This window comes from Syzygium oleosum, unplaced genomic scaffold (genome assembly GCF_021117445.2).
Source record: "Syzygium oleosum isolate NSW1041296 unplaced genomic scaffold, Sole_v2.1 Sole_v2.01, whole genome shotgun sequence".
NCBI lineage: Eukaryota > Viridiplantae > Streptophyta > Magnoliopsida > Myrtales > Myrtaceae > Syzygium > Syzygium oleosum.
The window spans coordinates 19,099,039-19,109,114 of record NW_026607485.1 but is presented as its reverse complement, the minus strand read 5'-3'; the positions used below and the strand labels follow the sequence as shown (position 1 = coordinate 19,109,114).

At 42.5% G+C, this 10,076-nt stretch overlaps 1 protein-coding gene across 5 annotated transcripts; it reads right to left on the bottom strand.

Moving 5' to 3' along the window:
- Positions 1-373: 373 nt before the first annotated feature.
- LOC115683435 (uncharacterized) lies at positions 374-8,781 on the bottom strand. Of its 5 annotated transcripts, none has more exons than XR_008816872.1 (6): positions 8,530-8,781; positions 7,246-8,171; positions 3,222-3,535; positions 1,723-2,782; positions 895-1,459; positions 374-817 (listed from the first exon to the last, which is right to left on the bottom strand). XR_008816872.1 is itself a non-coding variant. In XM_056312670.1 (6 exons), the coding sequence occupies exons 4-6, from the start codon at positions 3,318-3,320 to the stop codon at positions 966-968; spliced, it is 1,653 nt and encodes a 550-aa protein (XP_056168645.1). In that variant the 5' UTR covers positions 3,321-3,535; positions 7,246-7,531; positions 7,652-8,171; positions 8,530-8,781; the 3' UTR covers positions 374-965. The 5 variants fall into 5 exon arrangements, 4 of the variants coding, with proteins under 4 accessions (XP_056168645.1, XP_056168636.1, XP_056168641.1 ...); XM_056312670.1 differs by having other exon boundaries at positions 374-1,459; positions 7,246-7,531; positions 7,652-8,171; XM_056312661.1 differs by having other exon boundaries at positions 374-1,459.
- Between the last annotated feature and the right edge of the window lie 1,295 nt (positions 8,782-10,076).

The window sequence follows — 10,076 nt, the reverse complement described above, 5'->3', positions numbered from 1 at the left end:
GCATCTGTCGAGAATCTGTCCGTGAACATCAGTGTATCGATGCTTGGAGATCCCAGAATGTTGTCTTTTTCATGATGATCCTCAACTCCAGTTGGTAGTGCTGTTAAAAATGCTTGTTTGGTTCTTAAATGCAGTGGAGCCTAAAGCATTGAGAAGTAGAATTTCGTTGAATTCAGCATGGGGAAACTTTGTACCAGATGAAAAACCAGTTCCTGCTAAACTGTATTGAGTCTGCATCAAAGTAGACCAGAGAATTTACATTGACCATTACGCGATCACATCTGAGAGTAATAAGGAAGAAGATCTTGAGTACAAAAAGAAACCATTGCTGGAAAAAGATGCCTAAGTATTAAAACAGAGATGCCACTCGGAATCATTTCAAAGGGCACATTATATACTGAAGCTCTTAAATGACCAACTACAGTAAGAGTTCGGAGTTTTATCTGAAAGAATGAGAAGCCTACTAAATGAATGAATTGCGCTTCTTCCTTATCATTTCCCTTCTATCTTACATCTGTAAATAAACAGTTTCTATGTTACAAACCAAAATTGTGGTGGAGTTGCAAAGACCACAAGCTCTAGTTTCTCTTACATCTCAACTAACAACACCTCCAACCTGTAAGCGAATCGAATGCCCAAAGCTAACGCCATCTCACTTTTCTGAGCAAATTAGCTCCTATAGAAGTTCCCCATTGAATGAATTAGTCGTTCCTTCAAGACGTACAGAAAGTGCCGCCAAATGCCCGGTACCGCAAATAATCAATCAGCAGAATGTTATGGTTGCCTGGGCCTTGAATAGACCTTGAAAGGCACAGATCTGCAGAATGTGGTTGGAGATAAATCCAACAGGAAAATTAGAAGATCCATCTCCACCGCCAGTTTCTAGAAAATTACCTCACAAATTCTGGTCCTGAAGAGTGTCTCCACAATCAGGATTGTGAACCATAATTTACATCACAAGCCAATTAGAAAGGCACCACATATGGAAGGGCGACAATATCTGCAGACTCCAAGTAGACGGCTTTGTCCCAAATCCTGGGTGTCTCCTCTTCTACCTTAGAAGATCCTCCCTCTTCCTTCTTTGGTTTTTGCCGACGGCTTGCAAACAGCCAGTCATCATCACGCTCCAACTCAGGCAATTCCTCCAATTTCGGAACTGCCAGTAATTCATCTAAATACTTCGAATCATGATGGGGTGATCTGGCAGCTGCCTCAGCTAATAGATCTTCTAGAGATTTTTCCGGTAAGGGATGAATTGTGGAGATTGGATCTGGCTTAGTATCAAGAATACCATTTACTTTGTTCTCCTTGATCTCTGCTTTAAGAGCATCCGGGAAATCCCATCTATCCAATAAAAACTTGCTGGGAGTTTGGGAAGGGTCCAAAATCCTTCCATTCTCCATCAAATGATGTGAGGTGGATGTAGGTCTTGGCAACTTGTGCAACTTGGCTTCATTTTCTGTACAAAGATACAAAAGCAACAGTCAGTAGGTGTTCGGTCAATATGTTAGCAAATGTCCCACCTGACAATAGCTTGCACAAATACTGAATGTTCAGTGCCACAATCCCAAGAACAAATAGTACGAAGAGACTCAAGTTCAGAAAGCATTCAAGTCAGTCTGCAGAACCCACAGGAATCCCAGGATAGAGAAGCGACAACTTATTAGTGCTTTGGTGGCACCGACATGATTCAAAGGAGGGTAGAAGCCCTTCGAGACTTACCATGTAAAAACCCATTTGCTTCGATGTCCTTTCTTTTCTTCAGATTTACCCCGGTAAGAGTAACCTTGTTTGTGTTCTCCAGATGTTGTGCAATAACATCAGGGGTAGGTGTAGCATCAGCATTATCCTTTTTGCTTTCTCCGAGTCTTTCCAGTTCATTCTTTCTGCCTTCACTCTTTTTCGCCTTGCCCTCCTTTCTTTTCTCTCTGTCCCGGTCTTTGTCCTTCCCTTGGATTTTGATCTGGTGCATGTCCACAATACTGCGCTTGTCCCACCCCTTATTATCGCCTTCCTTTTCCTTGATCTTCTCTTTCCCTTCCATCTTCCTGTCAACATTTTTCTCCACTGGCCTGGGTACTGTCTGAATAGATGCACCAGAGTTTAGAACCACCGAATTTCCACTGAATTTTCTCTCATCCTTGATTCCTCGCTCTCCCAACTTTCGGTCATCACCTTTCCTTTCATGGGTTTTATCCTTCCTGTCAGGCAAAGAACCAGTTTCTGGAATCGCTGCTTCTGCCATTCCCCCATCCTTTTTCCGGTCTACACCCGTAAATTTCTCAACCAACTGACTCCCTAATCCCGCACCATCTCTGACCCTTTTGCCTAACTCCTGCACAAACTTGGAATCATTGGAATTCCCAACGAAATGGCTGTTCTGATTCTTCTGAGTTATCTTCTCTGCACTAAAAGATGCAAGTTGCGCTGCAGCTCCTTTATCATGTAAAGTATGATTTTTATTCTTATCTTTCTCAGCGTCCTGAATTGTTTTCTCGCCTGAGGGCCCTCCAGAGTGCCAAGATAGTCTATCCTTGTCGGTATTTTTCTCCTTGTTGTTACCATCAGCCTGTCCTGATAGCCTCCTCTCATCTGCGGCACCATTTTTCTCTTTATCTCTTTCCCTCTCCTCCTTATCCTTCTTTTTGTCTTTGTGCCTTTCCTTTTTGTCTTTCTTGTCCCTATGCTTCCCTTCACTTCGATCTTTCTCCTTTTTCTCTTTATCCTCCCGCTTCTCTCTGTCTTTCTTCTCCTTCTTACGCTTCTTCTCTCGATGCTTCTCCTACATATAATGGCAAAACACCCGGCTAGAGTGAACATCAATGGACGGACCAGTAAAGGTGTAAACTAAGGGCCTCGCCCCAACTAACATAGATAAGAAACATCCACTACTCCCATTAAACATATCCACATGCATGGTATTAAAGAACAGTATATAGACAAAAAATGAAAACTGTTGACACTAAATACAATCAAGGATGACACATCATGCGAGCAATGATAAGTTTTATCATCCTATACAGATGCTAAAACATCTGCCATTGGCCGCATCCAAAGTTGCAAGGAAGATCGGGCACAATTTCACAAACCAAAACAACCACAAAAAACCTTAGGTTGTACTAGATTGAGAGTACAGGGAGACATAATCAGCTGAATAACAATAAACAACATATAAACAGTATACCAATCACGCCCATCATTCGACATAACAAAATCAACACCTTTAAAAAACAATGCCAAGATAAAATTGCAGAGGCTATCTTCAATAACAGCTCGATATCTTTTGGTGATAAGCATGCCTTTTCAGCTGACAGAAGCATCTCAAAAATCCTCACGATCTAACAGATAGGTGTACTGACATAATATCAGATGGAGTCAAGAAGAAGCATTTCCTTTTTTCTCGACTAATAATGAAGAACCATTAATAAACAATAGTCGGGTCATCACGATACTTATTCTGCGCCGATGCACAAGATTGGCTTTTAGATGCAGATAAGGAAAGCCGGTCAACATAAACACTGCCAATGAATTGTACCTACAATTGTACCTACAATTCCAATTCTAGAAAATTAAGTACAGACTTGCAACATTAAAATAAATGTCCACCGCAACAAAAGCCCAACCAGATTCTGCGAGACAGGCTAGAAAGCCCAAATAAAATATCGAATGAAACAACAGCGCTACCAGAGAAAATTCTGGGAAATGAGACGGAAGTCTGTTGAAAGTACTCATCAGCGAAAGATAACGGTGGAAAGCAGAAGAATCATCTCCTAATGTCTTAGATGTATAAGCGCATGAGCAAAACTCACAAAAAATTTTAGTCGATGGTAGCCATAGATCCACTGATTAATGGTCATACAAAAATAACCTGAAACCTCAGGATAAATGGATACAGTAGATCCAAGTGGACACGAATTAAATACTTCATCTATGGAAAGTTAAACCCAATACAAAGCTGTCCATATGATTAGAGCTAAAAACCTCTGCACACCAAGCACACAATTAATGAATTTTTCTTTTTCAATCAGGGCATTCTCTCTACTGAAATGAACAGCGTTCTAATTTCCCAACGGATCACAAGGGAAATAAATACAACAAAACTATCAGTACAGAAATTACATGGATCTATCAGAATCAGTCTTACCATGCTAGGAAAAGTCTCTTACGAATCAGAGAGCAGGAGAATTTGAAAAACTCTGCTTGGCTACAGTATGACGAAACTTATGAATGCCCAAATTGCTGACCCCAGTGGTGCCAAGAGTTCAGCACAACCTGATTTATAGCCTTCTTTTCTTGCTAGATACCCAAAAATGACAGCCCTATTTTGGTAGTCCAGTCAAGTCTAGAGTAAGCCCCACCCTTACATTATTCTCATACCAATAGTAGGTGTTTGTATTGGCAATGCATTGTCATATAACTTTTATGGTAATTATGACTAAGATAGTATTAGATATCGCGAGGCAATGCCAAAAAAGCACTTTCATAAAACAGTTAGCAATAAAAAGACTCGGCAATTGAGACAGAGGTTAGGTGCTATTGTTTTTGGTAAGCACAAAACACATTTCGTAGAAGGTAACAGCTTAAGGGCAGCAAACAATGCTGCGAAAACCGAAAGGAGAAAGCATCAAAAGTTTTAGGCCAAAATCCTAAAGGAGAGTTCGTATCAAGAAAACCGCAGCACACTAGTCGTCTCCATGTCAAAATGAAAAATACGCCAATCAAGACAAACAATCATATTCAAGAATGACGGCTCACAAAGAGCAATAAATCGTACCACATTCAACAAAAACAATAGAAAAGTAGACAATCGGGTTGATGCTTCGTTGAGACAAACTAAACATTCTGAGTCAAGTCCACTCCTGCCGTAACAAAAGATCACATAACGATAATTGGCAAGAACAAGATGCAGGGCAATTACAAAACGCCTCCCTGTCCCTACGGCTAATGGACATTGACCTAAGAAATAAACTTTCGCCATTTATGCATAAGTTCTAACATAAGTATAGAAATGAATAAACAGGGGAGCACTAGACTTCGTAGCATAGCTAATTACAAAACTATAATTGGCCAAGCCAAAAAAAAATCTATAAGCATGGTATTTGCAACAAATTAATGCTATCAACCAGTCATGCCAATCAAACCCCCAAAAGGCTCAATCCAAATAAGGAGCAATACATGAACGACAAAAATTCGCCTCCTTTAAGATTGCAAAAATTGAGCCTCATGCAGAAATGAATTTCTCGGCGCAGTCAGGCAGATCATATATCTGAGCGATAACCACCTAGATCACTTGGTCTTTACTAAACTCGTGAAACTGCCTGTGCACATACCGCCCCGGTAGAATCAGCTATATTGATCTTCGTGTTTTTACGATGAGAAATCAGCTCTGTGAATCTTGTGCTGCTATGTTTTCTCTAACAAATAGACAGTGATTCAAAATACTTGACACTATCATGCCCATATCGCTTTGTCATCAACTCAAACATAAGTTTCAGCAGTAAAAGAATTAGTTATCCCTGTTTAACAACAAAGAATGGACAGATATAATGTTCGTAGAAATTTCAATGCAATCAAATGAAAACTGAGCAAGCATTTTAGCAAAATGACGCAAAATTCTACATATAAAATCTGATTAACTCTCTTGTACTTTAAGGTCATCAATAAGGAGAGCTGCGGTATATGGTGCAGTAAAGATTGCTAACTCCATATTCAGTCCTATTTTAAAACCTAATTACCTTTAGTAAGTCTAGGGATCCATAATGGCCTTAATGCCCCTAAGGGGTAACTCAACCAATCACTATACCACTTGCTTAAAAAAGAAGTCTGAAATCCAATTTTCCAAAATCCCCATTTGTCCTCCTAACTCTTTCTATATTCATATAAATAACTACTTTTCGCCCCAGCAGAATCCATAAGTAGGCAATATGGAAAAGGAAAAAATGAGGTGTGACAAAGCAAATCCAAAATCAATTTCCCTAAGAATAACTGTATTCAACCCCCGAAAAATCCAGCTTGCCTCAGTTTCTTTCTATTTGCACTGACATGCAATGACAAATGAGCCATCCACTTGAACTGGATGCGAAGTTATTATGCAAAAGTAGGACCTCGTACAAGGAAGATTTCCCACATTCTTCTAAAGGAGGACATAACTGAACCTACCAGCTCTTAACAACCTTAGACGGTTCTACTTATTGAATGCTAATGTTCCTTTGGCAATGGGCAGAGTTCTCTAATATGATACATAACATACTAGCTGCGCTCCAAGAGATTAATATTAAGTTGATATTAACATTTCAGCAAATTCAAGCGCCATATCCTATCCTGATAAACTAGAAAACAAAACTTCTAGCATATGGGACCTTGACGATTACACAATATGAAATGTGTTTAACTTATTGACCATATCCGCACGTCATGTAAGTTTAATCTGGATCCTCCTCCTCTATCAGCCGTTACGTTTTTAGCATACAGCACATAGCCATCAGATCAACTAGAATTAATCTATCATATCCTTTCATATGAGTTTTGAAACTGAATTCTTGGAATTCACAGTGAGTGACGTCTCTACGGATGCATACTGGGTTGATCGCAATAATATAACGGATAGGCAAGCGTAAATAGAAAGGGTCTTTTCTGATCTCAACCGGTTAAATTTCTTTACAAGCATCAACAGAAAATTCATCTTTTAAGGCAATGCTAGCTTAGTCAATTAGGCATATAGTACTGCAAATCATCACTTAGTAAGAGCTATGCATCTTACTTAAGAAAAGGCGAAACTACAATCTCATAGCAACTAAAGAAGAGTCTCGCACCCTGGGAAAAAAAGGTGATCAGGTGACCAGACCAAGTGATGAATGACTTGAACCTACCCATCAACCTATATAAAGTGGCAACAAATGGAAGCCCTCTTGACTAATCCAAGCATCCCAAATTCAAATACTCCCATCATCTCCTCTCCTCGATAAGCAAGACCACCTTACTTTTTCCTATAGACAAACATAGAGTTTGAGAGTACGAGCTCTTGTTGGCATAGTATTTCCGAATTCCATGCGACCATCACAATCGAAAGCCATTTGCTTGTTGACTTAGAATCAACGGCAGCAAGAAAATTCAGACGCTCTAGCTAGTTTTTCCAAGTTAAAGATATACAAGCGCAAAGCACGGCAAGAGGAACCCAGCTACATAACCAGCACGCATGCTATGCCAAATATGAAACGCGACCAACTAAAAAGAGAACATATTAACCTTCTTTAGTAAGTCAATATCATCTGCTCTAGCCTTCCTTTCGTAGCCTGGCGGAGGAAACGGAAAGCAGCGAGACATTGCGCAATACCCGAAGGCACAAAATGCCAGCTATTCCGGAAACAAGAAGCTTGGGATTTACTTTCTAGTAAAGCCGGCCCAGGGAATGAGCTGGTGGTGATGCTCTTTCATGGACCATATCCTTGCAATGTGAAGTCAATTCTTCCCCATGAGCTTCTCAGACACTCCAGCAGCCACAGGTATGAACAACCGGGCAATATGAGTTCTCCTGTCACCCCGGAAGTAACCAATTTGAGCAGATTAGACCCCGACCCAGTTCGAAATCGAAGGCTGATACCCCGGCTTGTCAGGTGAAAACACTGGCACGAGGGTTCACTTATGGAATTACCTCCGGAATATTCTTCAAATATAAGTTACAAACGGCCTCACGAGATCCGATGAGGCTCGCGGACGAGACCCGATCTCCTGAAAAAGGAATTGCCCCTCTCCCCCTGGTCACCAGAACAAAGTAATCCACCGGTGGGGGGATCAAAGCTCTGGAAAAGGGGAAAACGCCAAAAACCCTAATTTTCCCCCAAAAAGAAGGAACCAAAAAAGTTGAATTCTTGAGCTGCTTCTTCCACCGCCTACGCCATTCTGTAGGTGCAATCCTCTTCCATTCCCATCAAAACCCAATGCCCGTCAATCACCAACTCAAAGCAAACCTCAAGTTCGGAGCGACCCCTCCACAGTGCCGTCCAGCTCGTAATGCCAATTGCTGCGGATAAAGGAGGAGATGGCACCCATTTCGTCGCAGGTGCGATTACGGCACTACGTCTTCTTTCAATCCGCCCCCCGTGATCAAAACCCTAACTCGCCGCCCGGGAGAACTTCCGACCGATGGAGATTCCGCTGAGGATCCGCAAACCCTAGCAACACGCAGCAAAAAACATCTCACTGAGCACCCGAAGGAACACTGAAAAACCAAACCCATCGCAACCCAAATCACCCAGACCAAAAAAAAAAAAAAAAAAGAGAGGTCTTTTGGTTTTTTGCTTAACGTTTTGGCCCAATTCGCTATCAATGAAGAAAGCGGCAAAAGCCGGATTGTATTGTTCATTCTGTAATCCTTGTTATCGTCCCCTCCTTTCGGAGAATCGCACCGATCAGAAGCAGCCCAAAGGAGGGGGGGGAGCTCGAATCGGAGCAAATTCGCGGCGGCGGGGGGGAGGGGTGGTGGGAAACGGAGCGGAATTCGATGATGGGGGTTGGGGTTCAGGTCAGTACCTCGCTCCCCACTGCACAGTGATTGCGGCAGTGGAGGGACAAGAAGATCTCTCCGGAATCCGAGCAAAGCGACGGCGAGCGCGATTGAAAGGAAGGAAAGGGGACAAAAGAAGAGGAACCCAGGAAAAGGTAGGGGGCGGGGGATAGTATATACAGAGAGCTTTTTAAGTCAGTGTGTGCGTTTCTCGTTCTTTTATTCTCTCCTTCCCCGGCGGCGGCGGCGTCGGCGTCGTCTCCGGCCGGTCGAGAACTCTCTCTCCCACGCGGCGGCGCCGGCGGCGTCTCTCGCTCCTCTGCAAATGGGTTCAGCGAGGGAAGGAGGAGGGGAGTTTTTATGTGGGCGGGGTGTGTGTGCGCGGGGTGGGGGGGCGGAGTTCGGAAGTTACACGCGAAGGAATGAATGCGAGACGCGAAGCGAAGGAAGAGGAAGGGAGGAGAGAGAGAGAGAAGGAGAGAGCATATAAATATGTGACTGGAGAGACCTCCTCGTTGTGGGCGTTCAGTGTTGTCTCTCCCCACAACGAATCGAGTCTACGCTCTCTCTCTCTCTCTCTCTCTCTCTCTCTCGCGCGCGCACACACTACTGACGCCGTCGTTTGCTGCTTCTTTCTTCTTCTTCCCCTTTACTCGCAATGTGTATGCCATGCTCCTCATGCTGTCGGGCATCGAGTCTTTTTGAGGTTCCCGTGCCTTTGAGCTTTGACCATGATCTCCTCCTCCTCCTCCTCCTCCTCCTCCTCCATCATCTTCTTTTAGTGCATGGAAAAAACAACAAGAACATTGGCATGAATGAGGGCAGCGTTCGTTATCTTGTATAACCTTGTCGTGAGGAGGGTGAGTGTAGAGAGTTCCGTTTTAGTGTCTTTGCGGCAATAGTGGGGGAAAAAAAATGGAATTTCGGGAGATGGGTCTTTTTCCTAGCCGGTGGTTGGAAACGGAAACGGCACTGTCCCGTCGGGAGGCTGGATTTTCGATTGTCTGTTTTAGACAGGCGCTTCCCCTTTTTTGTTTCCGCTTCTGCGGAAAATAGAAACTTTCTTGTTTTCCTCGCCGGGTGTGGCGGCGACGGTAATGCCCGATGACTGTGGAGAAGAAGGAGAAGCCATAAATTGCGTCCGGCTCTTTTAATGAATGAATGCGTTATGACTTAACCGATGTCATAATGTCACTTGTTAACGAGATACTAAATCCAGAGTTAACTAAAGGCGGGCGATACGATGTCACCGTGTTGATACTTACGATAGTTTATGAAAAAGTCTCGAGTCATTTAGCCGCATTCTCTTTCCTTCTACGATAGCAAAGTGCGGCGTACTTTTATTGGAAACTTTTTTTCCCGCCTCATTGAGAACTAATCGGGACTTTCATCTTTTATCTCAAAAGAACTTGTTGTAATCAAATTGTTCAAATAATGTTTAGCGATACTTAATTTTACTCATGATTTAAAGTCTAAAAATTACACAACATAGCTCAGACTACTCGTATCGAGCTAAATTTATACGGGTACTTAACTTTGCTTGAAATATTTCACGCGCTGTTCATTTTTTTAT

What these genes read in the sequence shown, in the direction of transcription:
- LOC115683435 (XM_056312661.1), bottom strand. Translation starts at nt 3,320, where the DNA reads ATGCTTCTGTCAGCTGAAAAGGCATGCTTATCACCAAAAGATATCGAG. An exon ending in CTTGGCATTGTTTTTTAAAG is followed by an intron (nt 2,783 to 3,221) that starts GTGTTGATTTTG and finishes CATTATATGTAG; the next exon opens with GAGAAGCATCGAGAGAAGAA. An exon ending in AGCAAATGGGTTTTTACATG is followed by an intron (nt 1,460 to 1,722) that starts GTAAGTCTCGAA and finishes ATCTTTGTACAG; the next exon opens with AAAATGAAGCCAAGTTGCAC.